This window comes from Aricia agestis, chromosome 9, assembly GCF_905147365.1.
Source record: "Aricia agestis chromosome 9, ilAriAges1.1, whole genome shotgun sequence".
Taxonomy (NCBI): Eukaryota; Metazoa; Arthropoda; class Insecta; order Lepidoptera; family Lycaenidae; genus Aricia; species Aricia agestis.
Window position 1 is genome coordinate 1,783,833 of NC_056414.1, and position 24,440 is coordinate 1,808,272.

Genomic DNA, 24,440 nt, shown 5'->3' on the forward strand with positions numbered 1-24,440 from the left:
CCAAAATTCAACCTTAACTCCAGAGCGTAATGCATACATTACTTCTGCGAGGCCAATCAGCGTTGGTCGGTCGCATTCACTAGAATTCGCGCGGATGCGTGCGCCTTTTAAAATTCTCTGAAGTAATAAAGTGCGTTAACGCTTTGGAGGTAAGGTTGAATTTGTAATGTTTAGTTTTAATAATTCGCTTCGATGCGCTTCGACTCTGCACTAGTATAAATTGACCCTTATCTATGCTAAATACAGTACAGTTATAGGGGTTATAAAATTGAATATTATAAATAACATGATATTATAAATAGCACAGAATAAGACATGATGTACTAGTGTTAACTCTATGTACGCACTACAACTGCTGTGGATGACATTTAATTTCATAAATATTAAAAATAGAAATACACATTTATGGAACCTAAGTGCGCTACCACAAGGCTCAATCACATTTCTAACATTATTTACCCAATATTATTCACATTTTAACACCTATTCTTACAAAATATTTTATAATTTCAACACATTTAGTAAATTTCGCAGACTTGAAATGATATGACAATTAGAAATTAGTGAATTACAAACAGAAATAAGCAAATGAGCGGTGCCTATTAAGCAAATGAAAATGTGGCCTCGAAAACAGCCTGAATTAATATTTAGCATAACAAAAAAAGTGGAACTGGAATGCATAACCCAAGAACTCAGATCCACAGTATGTTGTTTTACATTGCCTCATGGCAGGCTGCCCACATGCAACGGCTCGGCTAGGAGGTCTGGCTAGATGGCTGGTACTTAGGTTGGATGATGGATGTCTTCCGTAAAGGCACTGTTTCTGGTGTGGGGATGGCATCTCCTGTGGGCAGTTTGGCTGGTGCTGCAGGAGCTTTGAAGGGTGCTGCAAGATTACCCGGTCTCTGTTTTGCCATCTGATAGTCACCGGAGTCAAAGAACTTTTGCTGCAACAATGAAGACAAATTAAGGATCCCCAGATTATAGAATTTTTTTTAGTCAGTTTAATGCTTCAACTCCCAAGCTGCCACATATGGCTGCGAGTGCGAGAACAATATAATAATAATAATAAAGCCTTTATTTACTGATACCATTTTTACATAGAATTATAATATTTCAGATTATGATTAGATTAGACATCGGTGTCAGTTTGCCCTTTGGCAAAGGCCTCCCCTAGACTTCGCCACGTTTGTCTGTCTGTGGCCGTCCTCTGCCACAGTGCCACAATGCTCCGGCCATTTTTTTAAAGTCGTCTTCCCATCTCTTTCTTGGGCGTCCTTTCTTTCTTTTGCTATCCCGAGGATACCACATTGTTATATCTTTAGACCATTTATTTCTCTTGTTTCTTATCATATGGCCTGCCCAGCTCCATTTAAGTTTCTTTACAGTGTATGTGACATCAATGAGTTCTGTTTTCTTTCTAATTTCTGTTAGTTTATTTTTGTCCGTTAGCTTGATGTTCAGAATACTTCTTTCCATTCTACTTTGGCAAACTTTGAGTGCTTTGTGTTCTTTCTTTGTAAGAGCCCAAGTTTGTGCGCCATAAGTCAAGCATGGCAGTACACATGAATCATAAACTCTTTTTTTGTCTTTCATAGGTATGTGTGGATTTTTAAGTACTTCCTTAAGGGACCAATATCTCTTCCAAGCATTGTTTATTCTAACATCTATTTCTTTGTGCATTTGGTTTTCTGGAGAAATAATTTTACCCAGGTATGTATATTGATCGACATACTCTATTTGATTACAATCCAGCAAGATAGGTATTTTGTCATGATTTGTCATTAGTTTAGTCTTTTCTGTATTCATAGTCAGGCCTACCATTTTGCTTTCTCTTTCTAGTTGGATTAACATTTCTTTGAGGTGTTGTTGATTATCTGTAATCAATATCAGATCATCAGCGAATCTTAGGTGATTTAGTTTTTCTCCATTTACGTTTATACCAAAACCATCCCAGTCCATTTTTCTGAATATATGTTCGAGTATTGCAGAGAATAACTTTGGAGAAAGGGGGTCTCCTTGGCGTACACCTTTCATTATCTTGAAGGGTTGTCCTTTCCTTTCTGTTTGGATCTTTGCTGTTGACTCTCTATAAATGTTTTGTAGTATCCTTATGTATTTGGGGTGTATTCCTTGTGATTTTAAGGCTTCCCACATGTGGTTGTGTTTTATAGAATCAAATGCTTTATTGTAGTCTACAAAAGCCATGTAGTATTTTTTCCCATATTCGTTGCTCCTTTCTATAATCTGCTTTACCACATGGATGTGATCCATAGTAGAAAAGTCTTTTCGGAAGCCTGCCTGTTCTTTAGGTTGGTTGTTATCTAGAATTGTACTAAGTCGGTTTAAAAGCACTTTTGAAAACACTTTGTATAAATTTGACATCAGACTAATGGGCCTGTAGTTATTAATCTCTGCCTTGTCCCCTTTCTTGTGAAGCAATGTAATAGTTGATGTCGTCCATTGTCTTGGTATGATTTCATTATCTAAAATTTCGTTAAATATTTTTGTGATAGTTTTTAGAGTGTATTCAAGACATCCTTTTAGGATTTCATTTGATATTTTATCTTCTCCAGGAGCTTTGCTGTTTTTCTGGGATAATATTGCCCATCTTACTTCTGATTCCAAAATTGGTGGTATTATGTCTTCATTTTCATCCCTTGGTAGGTGTTGTTTATTGTTGCAAGGTGTGTCTTTATATAGTTTACTGTAGAACTCGGTTGCAGTTTCGGTAATTTGTTGTCTTCTTGTCTCTTTTTTTCCTGATACATTATTTTTTACGCATGGAATCCAACAGTTATTTTCTCTTAACTCTTTTAAAGCTTTTTTAATTCCACCTGATATTTCTATATGGTATTGAATAGTCATATTCCTTAGTTCTTTCCTGTGCTTTCTAATTTTTCCTTTTATTTCTTTACTAAGTTTTGATATTTCATGTCTGTTATCTTTTTTGTTTTTTAAGAGAGTTCTTCTGATATCAATTAAAGATCTTGCTTCCTTGCCAATTTTATCTTTTTTAATTTGGGTGCCTTTTAAATTTTCAGAGACATGTTGAAGTGATCTTTCTAGAATGTCATATTTTCCTTGTATTGATTTCATATTTTCAATTTCAAGTGTATTTTCTTTCAATGATATTAGTATTTTTTCCGGGATTGATGATGGAGTGGAATATTGTTTTAGAGTTTTGGTGATATGTTTTCTGCTTTTTCTTGTTATAGTACTATATAATTTTCCCCTTACCATTCGGTGATTCGTGTTAAAGTTCAAATTGATTATTGTGGTTACATCTTTGAAAAGATTGGGTTTGTTAGAGAGTATGAAGTCTATTTCGTTTTTAGGGTTCCGTACCTCAAAAGGAAAAAACGGAACCCTTATAGGATCACTTTGTTGTCCGTCTGTCCGTCCGTCCGTCTGTCAAGACCCTTTTTCTCAGGAACGCGTGGAGGTATGAAGCTGAAATTTATATCAATTACTCAGGTCTACTGTCCCTTGAAGCTGTGAAAAAATCAAACTTCTAAGCCAACGCAATCAAAAGATACAGCCGTTTATGCCGCAAATTTTCGACACTTGCAAGGGAATCAAAACCTACAGGGTGCTTCCCGTGAACTCAGAATCTTGAAATTTGGTACGAAGCAACGTCTTATAGCATACATAAAGGAAAAATTACGAAAACCATAAATTTTTAGTTACATCACATAATATATATTTTTTTAATAATTTTAAACTTACTACCCATTTCCTCATAAACGCGTAGAGGTATTAAATTGAAATTCATACCAAATACTCAGGTCTATAATACCTTTAAGCTGTCGGAACCCTCGGTGCGCGAGTCCGACTCGCACTTGGCCGGTTTTTTACTTGCCCATTAGGAGATAACCAAGTCCATTTCTTATTACAGTTTTTCTTATAAAAAGTGTTAAGAATTTTTAGGTTATATGCTTGGGCTAAGTCTATAAGTCGTTTTCCATTGTTATTTCTTTTGCCTGTGCTGTATCGGCCTATAATCATATCCTCATTTGGTAGCCTTTGTCCTATCTGGCCGTTAAAATCGCCCATGAGTATGATTGTTTTATGTGCTTTTTCAACAGTTTTTGCTAGGTCTTCATAGAATTGATCTTTTATGTCTTCTGGAGCTATCTCTGTTGGTGCGTATATTTGAATTATTGAAACAGTTTCGTACTCTGGTAGGGTGATATTTAATTGAGCGATTCGTTCTGATATCCCAATAAATTCTTTAATATATTTGCTGTGGCATTTTTTTACAAGAAAGCCAACTCCATGCAGACCAGGCGTACTTCCGAAGTGGTACAAAATGTATTCATCGTATTGTTCTATTTTTTCACCCATTCTTCTAACTTCGCTTAAGCCTATGATGTCCCAGTTAATATGTTTTAAGGCAAGTTCTAGTTCTAGTCTTGATTCGTCTGTTCTTAAGGTTCTTGTGTTCAGGGTTGATATATAATAACTGTTTCTGTTTTTTTGTTTTACATTTTTTTGTTGAAGTTTGTTTTTCTTTTCCGTATGCAATAAGTCTGGGGGGGTTTGGTCTACAGCCCCTCGGGGACCAACCGGGTTGGGGCAGTTTAGAGGTTAATAGATAACAATAGATTTCCAAAAATCCACAATCGAAGGATTAACAAAGAAAATATCTACTTATGATTTCAGATTTTAGGTATAATATTTTGTAATCTACTTACAGTAATAATATACACTTTTCATGCACTTTTTCCACTTTTATTAATAACAATTATGTTTTACACGACCGGTTTCGATAAAATCATCATCAGGTGTAGTCGAATCGAAATCGAATCGAAACCGGTCGTGTAAAACATAATTGTTATTAATAAAAGTGGAAAAAGTGCATGAAAAGTGTATATTATTACTGTGAAACATGAATTTCCACCAAGAAGTTACGGTACATTCAATATCATATGTAATCTACTTACTCCTTTGGCTAACCTCTTCTGCAAAAAGGCTGAGTGTCCACTGGGTCCTCGGCCCAGCATTGCATTTGGAAACTTAGCTTTGAGTTTAGCTTCTTCTAGCTTCTCCAATTCTTTCGGCTAAAAGGATTTTTAAACAAAAGTTGCATTTAAATGTAAGCTTGAACTAGATACGTAATATAATGAAACATAAGTACACAAAAAATATTTTGTAAGTATCAGATAATATTGTAAAACTTACATCCTTGGGTGGATCATTCTGGTCTACTGAGTCACTCATGGTTTTGCACTGCAAAATACATAACATACTAATTAATAGATTTTATAAAACATTTGGCATGAGTATCAACAACATTTGGATTTGATTATTGCCATGTAATGTTACGGATTACCCTCAAACAAAATTAATGTATGTTGTTATCATTATCCCCTATGATATTCTATTATAAAAAAAAGGAACATCATTGATTATCCCTAAACATGATGTTCGATGTAATGCTAAGAAGTGTAGTTTCTGTCCAAAAACAATATGATTTGTTTTATTAGCAAAGTTTATATACAAAACACATGCTTCTTATCACCATCAAACGAATCGTTTATTATTTCGAAAGTTGTTTACCTCGATATGAAATCACGTGAAATCTAATACGATTCCAATCCTCTTGATAAAAACACCTCAATGCAGGTTGTGATGATAAGGTTTTATGCCAAATACGTAAGTTTTAAGCGTATGTCGAGTAAATTTTTGGATAGCTGGCCTTTTTTGTAAACTAAATTCTCTGTTACAAAATATGGCGATTTGACATTTCACATTTGACTTTGGAGCACGAAACGTCAAAAACATAAAACATGGCTGTCAAAATTCAATTTAGCCAACTTTCACATTCTACTTATTTTTAATGACACCGCTGCACCGCATGCAGTCCGCACCCGCTGATTTTGAAATGATTATAATTTAAAAGTTTATTACTCTATGATTAAAAGTTTCATAATTTTCATTTACTACTCTCTCTATAGGTATATGTATTATATACTATTTTGTGCCCGGCACCCGGCAATGTTGTTTTGCCATATAAATAATTTTTAATAATGTGAACAACCCTTATTAGTTATTACTTAGGGGTATGAAAAATAAATGTTGGCCGATTCTCAGACCTACTCAATTTGCTCACAAAATTTCACGAGAATCGGTCAAGCCGTTTCTGAGGAGGTACGGGAACGAACATTGTGACACGAGAATTTTATATAAAAGACAAGTTAAGATAATATGGAGTGTCATTAATCATTTTGAAATGATTATAATGACTCATTAATCTACAGTTTTATTATTTTTTCTTTTTTTATGAAATAAGGGGGCAAACGAGCAAACGGGTCACCTGATGGAAAGCAACTTCCGTCGCCCATGGACACTCGCAGCATCAGAAGAGCTGCAGGTGCGTTGCCGGCCTTTTAAGAGGGAATAAAATAGGGGAGGGTAGGGATGGGAAGGGAAGCGAATAGGGGAGGGTAGGGAAGGGAATAGGGTAGGGGATTGGGCGTCCGGTAAACTCACTCACTCGGCGAAACACAGCGCAAGCGCTGTTTCACGCCGGTTTTCTGTGAGAACGTGGTATTTCTCCGGTCGAGCCGGCCCATTCGTGCCGAAGCATGGCTCTCCCACGTATAAAAATGGACTATGTACTTTAAACTTTTATATGTAGGTATGTGTGGCCAGTGGCAATAGGTGTGGTGTGTACTGCGACTTGCGAGACTGTTTGCCGCGCACCACCGTCGACATAATAAGTATTAATATTAATTTACAAATTGAAAATACTTCTTGATAAAATAAGAGCTTATTTTTTACTTTAATTAAAATATATTTAAAACAAAATTATGCCGAAACCCGGGATCGAACCAGGGACCTTTAGATCTTCAGTCTAACGCTCTCCCAACTGAGCTATTTCGGCCGTGTATTTGGTGCTGAAAGTATCTATGTAACTGCTAACATACATTTATTTTCAGTCCTGAGAGCGCCCAAAAGTGCGGTGGTAACAGCAGGGCCGGATCTACCATATGGCTATTTGGGCTTAAGCCCAGGGCCCCATGAGTTCAGGGGGCCTCCGCCCCCCAGCTAAGTCAAGTCAAAAATAGACGATAATGCGAAAGAATTTATAATTTTATTAAATTTTTGTTGGTATTCCTGAGAATCCTACGATCAAGGTTTATTATACGAGTACAATTTAGGTATTGGTAGTTGGTACTACGAACTGACACTTAAAAATTAAAATGTTGTGGCCCTAAGTAGTTTCAGCCCAGGGCCTCGTAAGCTCACGGTCCAGCCCTGGGTAAGAGCTCCGGCCATGAAGCTACTAGCTTCGTGGCTCCCGCAGACTGCATGACTTTTAGCCGGCCGATAGTCTAGACTCTAGTCGAACGCTTAATCAATACGAAGATGTATGGAGGTGCACACAATCCGATAATAATGTATACTTACCTCTTTAAGACCGAATGTAATCGGCTCGGATACTCGAATCGACCTCCTCGTCTTTTCGAAGCTTCTCAGTATGTTTAAAATGTTTTTATCAATACTAAATTAAAATAATTTATCAGAACAGAGCAGCTATAATAGACCACAGCTATAGACCAAACTTGTATAGACAGTAGGCAATAATTCTACTGACTCAACCCGAACAAATGCATTTTCAAAATATTCAGTTAACGTACTCAGAGACATTTAATTATGATTAACCTTCAATTAAATGAAAAGTTTGGGGGCTTTTGTCAAAATTTTGAATTAATTTTAATGTTCCACTCTTGAGTGCGGCCGATAGTCTTGTTTTAATAAAGTGTAACGGAAGTTCAAAATATAGCAGGGCCATTATTATGAATCTTCAATCTGTTCATAATATAAATATGCTGTCATTCATAAAAATCGCTTCAGGCGCCAAGATGAAAGTTGAAACAATAAATTATCATCGTTCCTCTGGCTCCACTGTAGCGGAGTATTAATTACAAATTATGTAGGAACTCAAGGAAGAGGTAATGAAAAGCTGGTATAAAATATCATCAACACTATTTATTACAGCACATAACCTTACGCGTATTGCACGAGCGACCAAAACATGTTGTGAACGTTTTCTTTATCATGAGATCATACACACCGGAACTAAATGTACTCATTATATTATTAGTATCATCTGAATATATAATAACTTATATTAGAGTGAGTTTAATACAATTTAACAAAAGTCTTATAGAAGGCGAATCGCCACACGAGATAAGCGTAATCGTTCAACTTAAATCTACTCAATTCACTACGAGAGGACCGCCCGGTGCGTCGCAACGCACGCGGCGCGGTGCGATTAACGGCCATTCCCAATATTTGATCTATCTCTGGTTTTGCCCTACTAGAGATAGGAATAACTCACATTAGACATTAGAGCCATATATTTTATGTCAATTGTGAGCTATTCCTATCTCTAGTAAGGCAAAACCAGAGATAGATCAAATATTGGGAACGGCCGTAAGTCGCACGCAAACCGCTGCGATCTGCGTCACGCGGTGCACAGTGGGCCCTCTCTCTAAAGGCATAAATATTATACATTTCAATATACATCTGAGCGACAGCGCAGGACCGCAAGTAGAAATTCTAAGTCCATATTTACAATTTTAATCTAATCATAAATTTCTACTACCGGTACAGCACAAGCGAGTTGTCGCGCTAACATAAATTAATTTCCCTAAGCTTATTAGATAACTTCGATATTTTTGGGGTTTTATTTTTTTTAATATTATTATTAATATAAAATATTTTACACCTCCACTCAACATTTAAATAAAATGCGGTCACTGCCATAAAAGAGTTAAAGATTGGACATGAGGATTTGCAATAACAATGAAGCGTACAAAATGATAAATAACCTTCAATGATGAATTATAGAAGGTTTATTATACTCGTATAAATAAACTAGCGACACATTAGCGCTAAGATTAATGAAAGCGCCAATCTTGGCAAAAAGCTTAAAAATATATAAAAACAGAATCTTTAACAAAGAGATACATACTTAAACCGAGTTTTTAGACAAGAAAGAGTTTCTTATTTACCAGAGCTGAGACAAGTTTTGAAACATTAAATCTGAGATAATAAAATTACAAGCCTTACATGGCTTTTAATTTAGAATAAATTTTAAACTACATCACTTTTGCCTAGTAAATTTTTATACTCATAATCAGGGGCAGTGCCCCAGCCAAGTCTCTCCCATACTCTCCCTTGGCATATCAACGCCTTCAAAGAGGGCGCAGCCATTTTATTTATTTTAGTCAATACAAAATGGCCGCATTTATACAGAGTACTCCAAGTACTACGAATACTCGAAGAGTAAAATATTTTGATGCAGTCTTTGGCTACAATGTCAAACATTTAAGTGAAATAATTTTTATCAGTCTCTATGAACCGATATTTGCCTTAAAACAATATATTAGTTTATTTCGAGTGTACTTAAATACTTAAAAGTTAAATAACGTGAAATTAAGTAAATTAGGACTTTTAGATTCCGCAAACTATTAAAATTCATAGAATATAATATCCAAAGTATTGATTGATAAAAAATATTGATTACTGATTAACTAAAATACATTCTTCTGCCTTAAATTACATCAGATGAAATTAATTACGTTCTGAATAACATGCACATCTATACATTTTGCTTATTAAATTACAGAGTGAAAAAGTGTACAAAATAAAATTGTCATTCGACAACATATAAAATGGAACAGAATATGTTAAATGCTTCGCAAGCAGCATGAGAAAAAAGCCATATTAAACATTACCCTTAGTAATAAAAATATTTGTACAGCGCGTAACTTATTTACGAATGATGTCTTTGAAAATGTCACTTGATACTTCATAGACAAGGACAACACCTGTGTATAAGATAATAATTTGCTGTGGCCTGTGTAATTTTAGCAAAGGCGTGTAGCTGCCTAGTCTTTCTTCTATTTTTAAAGATTCAACACAAATGATTCGTTTGGATTATGATTCGCTTAGCCATTGGAATGTTGTAAGTTAGTGATTAATTCAGACACAAAATAAAAAGAAAAATGAACTTGCTATAAACCAATTAGATTTATGATATTATTACTGTATAAAGTACAAAATATATGTTGTACTTAAAAATATGCAAATAATGACTATGATACCCCCCATACTAATATAAAAATATTCAAACAGCGAATAACTATACATGTATACTTATCTTTTTCTGGCACATTGGGAAAGTCATTGGACAGATAAAGATAGCAAGAGCTTGAATAGTTACACGCTACGTAAAGACTTTTATAAAGAAAGAGGTTACAGTTTATACTAAAAATGATATATTTTTTAAAACAAACAGAACAAATGATGATTAGGTACCTAGTACCTACTAGCTTATGTTGTAAATGTAAAAATTATTTTTTGTTATTAAAACATGAATCAAACTTTAACATATTTAACGCCTTACAACTTATGAATAGGAACCTTGATTTTATAACAAACTTTAATACAAATTAGTTAAATTTAGCATATTATATTCATACACTATTGTAAGGTTTGGTTAGTAAAAACAACTAATTTCTACGATATGATTTTTAGTAATTCTATTAACAAACCGCGGTAGTGTGAAAATAAATTTGTAGCATATTGTGGCAAACATGCATTGCAACCATAAGCAGATTTTGTTAAATCACTTTTTCGTGATAAATACAATGGCCAAGTAATTGAGATATAAATGGAAGGTACCACCAGAGAAATGGATTTATAGGCTGATGGCGGACCATTTCGTCGAGTCATGTCAAGTCCAGTCGACAAATCACGACGGTCATTGACTTAACATAACCACACCACATAAAGTAGATCCGATATCTGCCATGGAACATAATATTAAAAAATAATGACGATTCGTCGTTAGTAGACTTGAGTTAGTCGGTCAGTCTATGGTGAAATGATAGTAATAATTACTTCAATATTATCACATTTTATCTAAATATGTTGCTTGAATGTTATAATAGCAACGGCGGATGTTTTATTGATGTAAGATAAACTATCGTAAGCCTATTATATTATACATGGGTCAAGTGAGTGCAACTTGTACTATCAGATAATTGATTCATAGGCAGGTGGCGGACCAACGTAATTCGGTCGATTGTGTCAAGTCGACTCTCAGCTAACATAATGAACTTGTCATATTCCGACCCGACATAGGTCCGCCATCTACTTATATGAAACAATTTGTCTCATGGTACAAAACAGATTTTAATCAGATACAGCTATGTATGCTGCTACAATACACATGTAGCTAATAATAATTTAACATCCTACAGTTCTTGATTGATCAAATCTATAAATCAACAACTGTGTAATGAATATCAACTTTTCATGCCTTTGGGCATAAAATTATGGTGGTGGTGGTGCTTGTAAGGTGGTTTTTAATTTTAATTGCGAGTGGGCTTGGCACTTTCTAGTAGTTTAGCCTCAACCAATACTCATTCCAACTCTTCCCACACTGTACACAGACGTAATCCACCAATTCATTGAGCTTTACAGTAATTGGTCCAAGCACTATAGTCAGTGATCGAAAAAAAAGACGGGAAGTCAGGAGTCGAACACTATAGTCTGGGAGTCAGAGGTCGAGCACTATAGTCTGGGAGTCAGAAGTCGAGCAATATAGTCCGTTAATCAGTGGTCGAGCACTATTATAGTGCAGGAGTCAGTGATTGAGCACTATAGTCCAGGAGTCAATCGAGCCGCACGCTCGTCTGCCGTGTGCTGGGTGTGGCGTGAGGTGTACGAGGGCTCTTCTGGTCTGAGTGCGGCGGCGTAGGCGGATACACCACGGTCTCGCTGCACGGGGCCTCCTCCTCACTTTCCGTTAACCCCGTAGCAGATTCTAGGTATTCTTGCATTTTTTCCTGAAACACGCAAGTTGAAAGTTAGTTAAAAAGTTGGCTTGGAGTTTGATATTATACGGGATATGACATTTGAAAATGACACCAGCGTAATATTTCTCACTACCGCCACACCCAAAATGCGTAAAAATAATACTTGGATGGCGTTAATATGTAAAAATATATATGTGAAACAGTTGTCTCTATATTAATTCAGATTTTAGCATATTTAGTCAGAATACTCATAAACTACAAAACCCAATGTAGTAATAGCCTAGTAAACGAATGCCCAAAATGAGGGTCTGCTTGGAAAAGTCGAAAGCAGAAATTTTAACTTTGGTACTTTATTTAGAGTAGTTAGGAGATAAACATACTAAAAGTCCTGACCCCTCCGAGGTGAGCTCGAGGGAGGGGAGGGCAAAGAAGGTCCCGTTTTTTGGTTTTTTGCTTACTAATAAAAAACGGTGATTCGTACGAAATTCTCTTCTACTACATAATAAAAGCTAATTAAATTTTCTACAACTTCGTCCATTACACTTTGTATCTATCTCCAATCATTGCCTCGCTATGAGCTTCTAAAATTGGCCGATTTTCAAAAGTGTGTTTTTTAGGGTTTCTATAATTAAATATTTTAGGGGGGCTCTCATACAACAGACAGACGGATAGACAGAAGGACAGACAGACGGACAAACAGAACCTTCTTTGCCCCCCCCCCCCCCCTCCATCGAGCTCACCTCAGAGGGGTCAGGACTTTTTGTATGTTTATCTCCAACTAGTCTAAACAAGGAACAAGGTAAAAAGTCAAAATTTCTGCTTTCGACTTTTCCAAGCAGAATCATTCGTTTACTAGGATATAACATCTACAAAATTTCAGACACTGTTTATCAAGTAAGGTGAAGATCTTGCTACCCTAGAAAGTAAACCTGTACTTACAAACATATCAAGCGTGACGTTATGCTGCTGCACCCGATGGCTCTCGTCTGCATTCAGCTGGGGGCACAGTAGGCGGAGGCCGCCGGCTCGCTGCACGTGCTCGCCGTCCGCCCCCCGCACCGCCCGCGCGGCGCCACCCCGCACCGCGCGCGCCCCCGCACTCAGCCATCGGTAGCATGGGGATATGCTCTCCCAGCTGTAGCCTGAAATGTTTTTTTTTTTCTAAAATAAGGGGGCTAACAAGCAAACGGGTCACCTGATGGAAACTACCGTCGCCCATGGACACTCGCAATTAGAAGAGCTGCAGGTGCGTTGCCGGCCTTAAATCAATGTATTGGAAAAGGAGGCACACAACTACATATTGAAACATAAAATTTCTATTCTTGTTTTACTAGACACTAGGACAGGTGATATGCTATAATCTAAAGATCTTACCTGACACCCTCAGAGCCAGCTCCTTGCCAAACGTATGTGCTATGGCCGCAGCAGCCACCGTACTGTATGAAAACTGGTTGACGTCCACATGCAGAACCGCCAAGTCCACCAGCTGGCCACACATCACAAATTCCAGGGACGAATACTGGGGGAACACAAAAGTGTAACCCCGTAGAGCGTTCGCTCCTATATCACTCTCCCCTAACAATCTCCGCTTGGCCGACCTGCCTTCGCTCGCTAACTGCATGTAGATATTTAACCAGCTGTTGATGGTTATTGGTGTGATGTTCCACGATAGTATCTTCAGTATTAGCAGCTCCTCTAGTAGTATTTCCTCGGTGGTACAGGCTCCGTCGGTGACGTAGGCGAACTCGCCAATTTTCGGTGGGTAAACCTCTTCAACTTTGGCGGCTATGAAGAGGCATGTTATTCCTGCAATGTTTGAAATTATATTTGAGATATTGCTTGCGCCTTGTTAAGTACTGAATTCAGATTTAAAATCTATTATTTACACCGAGCGGAGCCGCTGTGAATGCCCATTGCATCAACGGCAGATAAAACAGTATACCTGGCATTAATATTATGGAGTTTGCTACTTTACTGTAAGTCTGCCGAACACTCGCTCTCAGTCTACAAGAGCCGACACTCTTTCACCGCCGCTGTCAGTTACTCATTAGTTGCGACTACAGCCCTTCGAGCTCGAAGCAGTAACGACCGCTTTCCGAGTTGACATGTGTGCTGCAAGTTTATACTAACTGCAGCTTGTACACTTGCACCTGGTAGTGTCGTGTACACCTTGACCTGCATCAACACTCACCTATCAGCTGCAGGCGACTCTTCTCGACATCGGCGGTGTTGGCGAGATAGCGGCCCACGTAGTCCACGGTGAGGTCGAACGTGTCCCGGTGCAGCTCGTACACTTACAGCTGGAAGTGTCGTGTACACCTGGACCTGCATCAACACTCACCTATCAGCTGCAGGCGGCCCTTCTCGACGTCGGCGGTGTTGGCGAGGTAGCGGTCCACGTAGTCCACCGTGAGGTGGAACGTCTCCCGGTGCAGCTTGTACACTTCGCACACCTGGAAATTGATTGTTGACAGGTCAAGGGCATGCGATGAGTCCTATATTATTTATGTTTTCTTGGTAGCTGCATTAAGTCCTCTAAAGCGCTTTTTCTGTCATGCGTGTCATCGCCCGCGCGCGGATCTGCGGCCATGAAAGTTGCCCGCATACTATTATTGCATTTTTCCTGTCATGCGGGCAACACGCGCGACCTTGAGCATGTTGTCCGCATGCGTATCAAATCCGCGCATGACAATAAATCAAAGCGCATGGAAGCGCAGGCCTAGTAAAAAATTAAGAAATTTAAGAAATCGGTCAAGCTTCAGTCGGCTCATCTACGAACTTTAGATTAAAAATTCTTATGTACCAGTCACAGGTACCAGTGATACAATGAGAATAGGCTACTTGACCTATATTCAATTTCATTGAACAAATACATATTTCTAGTAGATCTTGGCCTAGAAAACCGTATTTTACCCTTATCGTCAAATAAAAGCTTATGATTGATAAATAAAGTCGATTTGAAAATATAATTTTATGAAAATAGGATTTGTACTGACGAAAACGCTTTTGCGGTACTTCCGAATTGGATGTGACGTCATCTCATTCCTAATTTAATATCTTTTATTTATCGCGCTCGTTATATGTAAGTTTATTTTTACATAAATAATAAAAATAAGCCTAGAAAGATTTGTGAAATATATTTTCTTGAATAATTCAAATAAAACATCAGTTTTATAAATTATCTCCATTTATTGTAGACGGGAAATGTAATGACCAAAAGTTTTCAACATTACAAATGATTTCTAATTTCTTATTTAATTATTTTATAATTTTTGGGCACTTTTAGACGCGTACATTTAGCATATAAAAAATGTTCAATAAAGAGAGCTTAAAATACAAAACGTATGACGTCACACTATGGCGGACAGTGTTTTCGGCGCCATTTATATGGCATATTTTTCAATTAACATTTTTATGGGTTTCTACTGTGTAAAATATTAAAATATTAGTTTTTTTTTGTAATAATGAATGATTAAGCGATTAGCATGAAAAAAAAATTAGGTCAAGTCGCCTATTCGATGAGGAGCGTGGGAGGAGGAGAGGGGGGGAGGTATAAAAAATTGTCTTGTATAACTATATAGATTAACAAATACTGTTTACTTAAAAATTTAGCTTCAATTATTGATAGTTTAACAAATACCACTAGCGACATCTATCGAAAGTATTGTTTATATCGCGCGTGGCACAAAAAGAAAAAGTAGGTATGATTTTTAAAAAAAAGAATTGAAATGCCACCAAAAACATAAGTTAAAATGGGGCCTAGTTCCTATCGGCTGATTATTGTCCTAAAAAAAAGTTGAAATCCAAACCAATGCGAAGTTAAGAATCTGAACTTGGCATTGACTTGATCGATGAAGTGCATCTGATGCACTTCATCAATCATAATTCATAATCATCTTCATCAACAGTCTGATCCATAATACTTCTAATTTTGAACTTGGCAGGTTTTTGCGCTATACGTAACACTTGATTAATTCTATAATTAGATAATATTTATAGAATTTAATGTTAATTTAAAGTTCAAATTAGAAGTACTATGGATCAGGCTGTTAATGAAGATGATTTTAATGATCAATGAAGTGCATATTCTGAAATTGGCATTGGATTGGATTTCAACTCTTTTTAGGCCAAAAATTAGCCGATAGGAAAGGGCCCCATTTTAACAGGTATGTTTTTGGTGGGATTGTTTTTATGACAAGAACAAATGAGACGAAAATGTTGCCCTAATGAAATAGGAAAGCAATATGCTGAAGTGGTTTTCAAAGAATAACGACAGATGCGACGACATGAGCTTCTCTCTGATGAAGAGATTAAAGTTCTATTTGATTATATTATCTACATACTCCACTATAGCTTTTCTATTTACACAAGGTCTAACAATAAAAACCGGCCAAGTGCGAGTCGGACTCGCGCACCGAGGGTTCCGACAGCTTAAAGGTATTATAGACCTGAGTATTTGGTATGAATTTCAATTTAATACCTCTACACGTTTATGAGGAAATGGGTAGTAAGTTTAAAATTATTAAAAAAAAATATATTATGTGATGTAACTAAAAATTTATGGTTTTCGTAATTTTTCCTTTATCTATGCTATAAGACGTTGCTTCGTACCAAATTTCAAGATTCTGAGTTCACGGGAAGCACCCTGTAGGTTTTGATTCCCTTGCAAGTGTCGAAAATTTGCGGCATAAACGGCTGTATCTTTTGATTGCGTTGGCTTAGAAGTTTGATTTTTTCACAGCTTCAAGGGACAGTAGACCTGAGCAATTGATATAAATTTCAGCTTCATACCTCCACGCGTTCCTGAGAAAAAGGGTCTTGACAGACGGACAGACGGACAACAAAGTGATCCTATAAGGGTTCCGTTTTTTCCTTTTGAGGTACGGAACCCTAAAAATAAGGAAAATATTTTTTTTTTTTATTTCAACAAAAATGCCAAGAGCCACATACTAGGTCTAATCAGGCGGATGTGAGTGCGGTTTATTTATCTTACATTACGAGCAGACTAGTATAGTTGTACCTACAGTATCTAAGTACGTTTGTATAAGGCCGCTTTGAGCCAATAAAATACGGCAAGGTAGATTTTTTTTAATGAAAGACGGAAGTTGCTTTCCATCAGGTGACCCGTTTGCTCGTTTGCCCCCTTATTTCATAAAAAAAAGAATAGGGGAGGATAGGGAAGGGAATTGGGCCTCCGGTAAACTCACTCACTCGGCGAAACACAGCGCAAGCGCTGTTTCACGCCGGTTTTCTGTGAGAACGTGGTATTTCTTCGGTCGAGCCGGCCCATTCGTGCCGAAGCATGGCTCTCCCACGTAAGATTTAGATAGATTGGCGCAAATATGCCTCAGTGAACCATTTTCACCAACTATTAAGCGTCCCCCAGCTGCCATTAAGTGTATCTATCCTTTAAGATTTTGCCAACGATTATATGCCACCTAAATTGGCCCTATGCGGGAACTAAGATCCCTGAGAACTAATGTAACATGTACTGGTCTTAAAAGAAAAATATGACCCTAAAATGCATCTAGGGGTCACTTAGATCCATCTACCTGCCGAGGTAGAGTATAATATGATATCTAAATATATAATCTACTTTACAACAACTATAGGGGGCTTCAGGCCGTACCGTTCTTGAGTCTTGAACATGTTTGATGTTATTTACATCGGGACATTTTATCTGCATTAAAATATTTCGCAATTAATTCCCAACTTTAAATATGGTACAGAGTTACAGACTACTGATATTAGGTCGATATCAACGGTGAAAGAGACAGAATCGCGCATAATTTTACACATTTCATTATTGGCACAAAATAAAAAATCCAATGCGAATGATTTATTTTTAGCGCCACTTAACAAAGTCCGCGCGAATTGTGGTGACAGGTATATTTATATCGACAATACGTGACGTAGCATATTGAAGGTGGGCAGATTTTGCTGATGAGTTGATGACTAACTGGGTCATATACTTAGTCGGAGGTTACACGTTCAGTTTTTCGGAGGTAACACGTTCAGTTACACGTTTACTGAACTTCTACATTCATGCTTTGGCACGATGTCGACAGTCGAGCAGCGAGCTGCTACTAAGGCTTTATGGAAAGCCGGCGTGAAATATAATAATTGTTTCTCCGTGTCTGTTAGCATTAGTTGTTTTTGCCAAACTAAATTAAGTCTATGAACATGATATTACAATTATTATAATTGGCTATCTGTTCACGCCAAAACTTCTACACCGAATACCGATTTGGACGAAGTTTTATTTGGATACATAACTATTTAAAATCCCGGGAAAAAAGACAATTGGTTGGTCGTTTGCACGTAAGTTGAGGACAACCTTTATGAATTCCATAAAAAAATTACAGTAGAGGTATTTTACTTCCGAGTTTTTATAAGCGTAACCCTTAAATCTTAATACAGAAGTCGTCACAGAGTTCAATTGTAAACAGTAAGAAAAATCTCATTGGAACCTGCACCCTCTTGCGTGCATATCAGCGATCTGCCGTGGCCCGTGGGGTATTCGGTCAGCGAGGGGTGAACAGGTAGCAGATGGTCGTTACGTTTGTTACGCGTAGCTGCCCCGACTTCACACTAGTACATTATAATAATATCACCATTCACCATTATAATAAATGTGGCTTGCAACTCCGTTGCACCAAAATTCGTATATTGCACGGGAACTGTAAATATTTTTCAGGATGGAAAGTAGACCGTATAGTCTGTCAAGAAAGCGAAGAAATTAAAAAGTGGCAACATCGTAGTGTCATCCCTTTCAAAACTAAAGAAACAATATAGGTTCCGTAGTACCGCTAGTTTTTGATAATTTTTATATGGTCAATGAATCTATAATTTATAACGTGTTTAACACTACTGACAACATCATCTCAGTCACGTTCAAAGGAATTTGAAAGAAAAGTTTCTTTAAACTTCGTCGAATACATTTTTTTTAGTTGATCGACTATAACTTAAAAACTTCTTAGTCGTGATAGTTTTCCTTTTAAATTCAGCATATTTCCTACTCCTGGGAATTTTTTAACATTTCCAGAAACAACTGTTCAGCTGGTAGAAGGGGGGGGTTGCTAATGGTTTTTTCCACTTTAAAACTTAATATTTCACAAACGGATCCCTACATCGGAAAATGATCTATGAATACTCATAATATTTTTAAAAAACCTATCCAACGACACCCCACACAACGGGGTGGATGTGAAAAAAAAACCTTACCTTACCTTCCCTACATATCATCCCCGCTTGATGTGTAGGGAAGGTACCATAAAAAAAAAATATTTTTTTAAGATTTCATGTACCATTTTGTCGGCATCATTAATATGTGCATTCGTGCCTAATTACAGCTTTGTAGGTCCAAAAGTCTCTGAACAAAACCGCGGACAGACCGAAACTATAAGGGTTCCTTGTTGACTACGGAACCCCAAAAAAAAGGGATGACACTACGATGTTGCCACTTTTTAATTTCTTCACATTTTTGACAGACTATATCTATGTCTTTTCCCGGCAAAGTATCTCCATACTTTTCAGCAAAGTCGACTGTGCGGTTTGGGCACGAAGAAGTAACAAATCAGACACACCTTCGCATTTATAATATCACCATTAAGTATAATAAATGTTGCCCGCGGCTTCGTCGATTGAAAAAGAACGATCGCGAAAGAAGATTTTTCTTGGCAGACCACAATAACAGGCACCTGAAGTTTATAAGCGAAGAAATTTTTACGTCAAGATCTCGTATTCTCCTGGAATCTAATACTTAAAATGTAACGGTCAATTCTAAGGCCTTTTTCGCTGATTTGAAAATACCAAAATTCTCTTCCAATCCAACCATAGAAAGGGACATACAGAATACAGAAATTCTACCGTAGAATGGTCAAAGTGATTGACATTGGAAATGAGTAATTTCTCTGAAATCTGTTTATAGTACAATATATTTCTTTCGCATATCTGTAGTTAGAATGCTAAGACTGGTAAAGTGCTCAACTGAACATACAGAAAATGTTATTATTATTCAAACAAAAACATTTGCATATCGAGCACTAATCATAAGTATTCCGTAGGTATCTAGATTTTAGCGCCGCGACCTCGTGACCTAAATCAAGCTCTAGATATGTTTGCAGTTACGTAAATGACAAGTAACTTAAACTAAGCGATAAATTGTTAATGCATTTTTAAACTAACGACTATGCTTTAAGGCTCAAATCTGCATTTTGTAGCGCTACGGATACTCGCATTTATTCATACATTCGGCTCTACCATATAAGGAACTTAGAGCAATTACATAATTATCATTATTTAAAAGGCACGTTTAAAGTTTTATAGATGTTATCAAATAATTTCCAAAACTATCGCCATGTCTTGTAAGACCGAGGGGTGCGCCGCAAGAGGGTTAAACGAGGGGTCTGTAGGGTTATGTTAATTAAACTAACAAAACATATTCTTATTCTTTATACCGCATGTTCAAATTCGGCATGTGATGGAACTTATTTGAAATATTTTGAATAAGAATTTAAGGCACTTCTACAATGTATAATGGCTATATTGGGCTTAATGTTAAGAGGAGTCCACGCTTTTTTCCATACAAACGTTGTCCCCTGTTTCCTCCCTGAATAATGCTAGTAGAGTTATAATTTTTTTCCTGAATATCTACGGCCACTAATACAATGTCCCTATGTTTTCTTCTTTTCATAATTTAATTATTAAATAAGATATAAATGTTCAAAAACCCAAAAAAATGGCCAGATTTTCCGCTGTGTTCAAACGTCCAGAAAACAGATTTGGCTAGATTATACAAAAAAAGCAAAACATAGGAACACAGCTCAAGCCTTTCTTTAATCTTTAATGAAAAAAATACTTCAATCGGTTAAGTTTTGGAGAAGGAATCAGGGGACAACGAATCGTTGATTTTCTGCAGTTGTCTCTATCGCGTTCTGTGGTATAGGCTTGAGGTAAGGGAGACAGCTATAGATATTACACGTACTTTTTTTTTATTTCTCTAGCCCCTGGTGTATCCTCTTAAGGCTCTAAAACGACTCAAATCCCTTTGATGTAAGGAAAGGATAAAGTGTAGACCAGATTTTATACTTTAATTTGTAGCGCAAATCATCCGCAGGCCGGATCACAAAATACAATCTCATTAACCATCTTCAGCAAAATTAGTCCTAGCGAAAAAGTAGAACATTTAAAAACTACTAAAATTCGTAGCGTGCGAGTCGGGCTCGCTCACGAAGGGTTCGGACATCGGACACAAAACGGCAAAAAAAGACAGGCAGACAACGAAAATACCCGTTATATCGTAAAGTCCCGTTTTTGTGCCTCCTCCTTTGCCTATGTCAGGTCCCCGAAAAGTGTACGAGTCCCGCGTGCGGCGTGACAAACGTATTTCTTCAATGAAGTAGCGGACATCATCAGACTATAAAAACTTTAAATTGTGAGGCCAACGAGGATAACTGACGTAATGTTATTACTATCAACTGTGGATGTGAGCATATACGGAGGATTCGTCATCGCAACTATACAATACAATGTTAGATAATTAAGGGCCCTATTTAATCCAAATACCCAGAGTAAGTAATCTTGACGAAGTTCATCGCCACAATAAGTAAAAGTACAATTTCTACATCATCGCCAAAACCTAAACCGTTAGTTTCAGACAAATCTTAACTTAGTCTAAACTTTAAGTTGATGTTAGTTCGACGCCGAAAACTAAAGACGCCAGTCAATTGTTCTCCCAATAATACAAAAGAAACTTCGATAAATATAATTCACGATTTTATACAATAGGATAACAAATTATTGAAATAGTACCTAACAATGCCAAATGGCGAATCTGTAAACGCGTTGGTACTGAAGAGGTCAATGAACATCGAAAAAAAGGGGTCATTGCTCCCAATAACAGCAATACCCTATATGTAAAAACATTGCAAGTTACAATCACTTTCCTCGGTTACTGTAACCCATTAGCAAAATACCTACAGACTCATCTTACCTGTCACTCTAGCAAATGCAGCATGAAAAAGTTTATAACAATTAGTAAAAAATCATTGATCAAAAATTTTAATAAATTGCATGTCTGCTTTTAGGTCATCATAAACCTCATTTCTTATATTATGTACATCATAATATTATGTGCACCATGTTAATGATAAACATTTATATCATGGTGTAAGTACATAACCAAAAAAAATATATATATAGGGCACTTATTCAACTTAAAAATCATCAGTTCTCACTAGAAAAAGTAGGGTCTGCTGTGACATCAACAGTTTATAACTTACCTCATTCAGCCAGTCAAGGAGGATAGCTCTCATCCTGCTCTGGAGATTGGGATGGTTGTCCAGCATGTTGGGGTTCCTTCTCATGCTGGACCTGGCGTCACACTCGCACATGCTCCTCCACACATCCACTGGGTCCGCCCAGGACAGTCCTGGCAGAGGACACTTCCTCTTTGGTGGCGAAGGGCACAAGGGTTTATTTGTGCTGGAAGTTTATACTGTATTATAGGAGGCTCCTAATAGAAAAATGACATTTTTTTTAAATTATTCAACTCACTTTAGCCTCTTATTTGAGTGTGGAGTGCAGTCACCTCTGGCCACATTCTCCAAGGGGCTCAGCACACAGTTTGGTAGTTCAGGTATACTCGGTGGGCTTAGTAAACTATCCGCATTATAATCTAGGTCAGTGAATGCAATTCTCGGTGGATCTCCACCTTCGTCATCACTCGAGCAGGAGGACGACTCCACCACAACATTATGTGCCGGCTGGTCGCACAACTCTTCTTCGAGTTGTGCAGAAATTTTCAGAGGAGGCATATTTTCCACCTGCAATACATTGCACTGTGTGAAAATGTGTAAATGTGTAGACATCACAGATGTTAAGGAGAAAATGAAATACCTCATCATCTGTTGAATTCCTCTTCCTCTTCAAGCTGCATCGCTTTTCTGAAGACTCAGAGGAGGATCTAAAATATTGTATGCATCATTAGCACAAGCACTAGCAGCGAGGAAATGATAAGTGTGGTCTATGTGGGTGTATGACACTTACCCTGCCTGCGCCATAATGAGGGTGGAAAATCAGCTGACTCCCCTCCCACTATCTGTAGAAATGATAAACGTGTAAGCATGGTTAAATAGAACTATGGTAATATACGGATAATTAGGTAAATTAGGCAAAATTTACCGCATGTCATCCTAAAACCGCAAATAGGGTTATGTCAATTGACAGCCGAAATTTAAAGTGTTTTTTCGGATATTATTTTAGATATTAATAGCTTAATAGAAATTAGAATTGTTATCCGAGACTTCAATGACGCAAACTTGAAAAAATTACACGTAAAAATAGGTTTTTCAGGGCGATAAATTAGCAGCGTGTCCCCCGCAGGTTGGCGGCAGAACGTTTTTTCAAATCCTCGTTCTGAGCTTAGAAACTAATAAAAATGATTTTTTAAGCGGGATAATTACTTATCATAAGATATTATTTCTTTTTAATGCATTTAAATGTGAAATAAATCGAATCGGGTGGCACAAATATGCCACGAATCCGTCACAATCGCGCGCGAATTCCTCCCGTCAGCGCCATTAGACACGTCGCTAGCTTGGGTTTTGTCAAGCCATCCACTTATGGAAATTGATAAAAATAGCACACCTATCATAGAATATGATCTTTACTATGCATCACTACTCTAAAACGTTTTAAAGAAAGAATTTAAATGGAATTACATCCCCAACTGTTGCACAAATAAGACGGGGTAGCTTATCTCCCTGTTACATTTTATAACCTATTTATAGTCCAAAGGTAATATTCTTTGAATTTATTTATAATGCCACGGGTCAAATGCATCTCCATAATAAGAAATATTAAATAAAAACTTACCTGGTCATTCACAAATAATCCAAAAATTTCATACAAAAAAAAATCTTCTACACCAGATATGATGTTCAGAAAATGATCACAAATACACTATATTTTAGTCTAATTATGCACTTAAATCAACTTAAATATCTAAAGGACAGTTATTGTGTTACACAAATGGTAATTCAATAAGAGTACATAGCACTTTTCAATTTTCCACGGCTGGATAACGCCCGGCTTTCCGCGCGAAAATGTCGCGGTAAAACATCGGTGCACCCCAGGCTGACTATCGGCTAACTTCAGGATTGTTTCCACTGATCGGCTGTGTGTCATTTTTCTACCGTTCCATTGTACGACAGCTTACTAAGCTAAAATTATTTTCTTTAGTGCTATGATTATTCTTGGATTTTTCTGAAGTTACTTTATTTTACAACACGACATTTTCTGATTAAAAAAAGTGGTAAAAATGCATCAATACGAACGTTAAAAAAGTAAACTTCACCTAGTCACATGCCACATTAAAAATAAATACTGTTGTGTTTTCAATAACCATGGTGATGCAATTTTTAAGCGCCGTTTCCTGATTTATAAAATCTTTTTAAACATTTGTATTTACTAAACGTAAAATGGAATGGACACTAGCTTGAATCGTATTGGTTGTTTATCCAAGCGTTGGCAGTAAACTTTTCGGAATGTTGTCAGCCCTGTAAAAACTAACTTCATGGCATAGCACAGCTGGGCGCC

General features: G+C 37.0%; 3 protein-coding genes and 1 non-coding gene across 6 annotated transcripts in view; 1 reads left to right on the top strand and 3 right to left on the bottom strand.

Moving 5' to 3' along the window:
* Nucleotides 1-3,483, top strand: part of LOC121730347 (COP9 signalosome complex subunit 2) — a 35,839-nt gene extending 32,356 nt beyond the window's left edge. Inside the window, exon 9 of the transcript XR_006036099.1 lies at nt 3,467-3,483. The gene's annotated coding sequence lies outside the window, so the exon portion shown is untranslated. The remainder of the gene's footprint in view (nt 1-3,466) is intronic.
* LOC121730352 (cAMP-regulated phosphoprotein 19) lies at nt 379-5,752 on the bottom strand. Its single transcript, XM_042119363.1, has 4 exons — nt 5,563-5,752; nt 5,185-5,232; nt 4,947-5,063; nt 379-947 (listed from the first exon to the last, which is right to left on the bottom strand). Exons 2-4 carry the CDS (start codon nt 5,221-5,223, stop codon nt 756-758), a joined length of 348 nt encoding a protein of 115 aa, XP_041975297.1. The 5' UTR covers nt 5,224-5,232; nt 5,563-5,752; the 3' UTR covers nt 379-755.
* Nucleotides 5,753-6,816: 1,064 nt separating this feature from the next.
* Nucleotides 6,817-6,889, bottom strand: Trnaf-gaa. The gene has a single exon. It is a non-coding gene; the product is annotated as a tRNA-Phe (tRNA).
* Nucleotides 6,890-10,495: 3,606 nt separating this feature from the next.
* LOC121730541 (G1/S-specific cyclin-E) lies at nt 10,496-23,961 on the bottom strand. 3 transcript variants are annotated; one of them, XM_042119633.1, is made up of 9 exons: nt 23,718-23,961; nt 22,890-22,941; nt 22,740-22,806; nt 22,398-22,666; nt 22,124-22,325; nt 14,182-14,293; nt 13,215-13,646; nt 12,780-12,982; nt 10,496-11,870 (listed from the first exon to the last, which is right to left on the bottom strand). In XM_042119633.1, the coding sequence occupies exons 2-9, from the start codon at nt 22,901-22,903 to the stop codon at nt 11,697-11,699; spliced, it is 1,473 nt and encodes a 490-aa protein (XP_041975567.1). In that variant the 5' UTR covers nt 22,904-22,941; nt 23,718-23,961; the 3' UTR covers nt 10,496-11,696. The 3 variants fall into 3 exon arrangements, with proteins under 3 accessions (XP_041975567.1, XP_041975569.1, XP_041975568.1); XM_042119635.1 differs by lacking the exon at nt 23,718-23,961 and adding an exon at nt 23,306-23,355; XM_042119634.1 differs by lacking the exon at nt 23,718-23,961 and adding an exon at nt 23,025-23,046.
* Between the last annotated feature and the right edge of the window lie 479 nt (nt 23,962-24,440).

Excerpts from the sequence above, each read along its gene's own strand:
- LOC121730352 (XM_042119363.1), bottom strand. The coding sequence starts at position 5,223 with ATGAGTGACTCAGTAGACCAGAATGATCCACCCAAGGAT. Across the intron at positions 5,064-5,184 it reads AGAATGATCCACCCAAGGAT|CCGAAAGAATTGGAGAAGCT; the intron begins GTAAGTTTTACA and ends AAATCCTTTTAG. Across the intron at positions 948-4,946 it reads AGAAGAGGTTAGCCAAAGGA|CAAAAGTTCTTTGACTCCGG; the intron begins GTAAGTAGATTA and ends TCATTGTTGCAG.
- LOC121730541 (XM_042119633.1), bottom strand. Across the intron at positions 14,294-22,123 it reads TCCTTGACTGGCTGAATGAG|GTGTGCGAAGTGTACAAGCT; the intron begins GTAAGTTATAAA and ends ATCAATTTCCAG. Across the intron at positions 13,647-14,181 it reads GGGCCGCCTGCAGCTGATAG|GAATAACATGCCTCTTCATA; the intron begins GTGAGTGTTGAT and ends CAAACATTGCAG.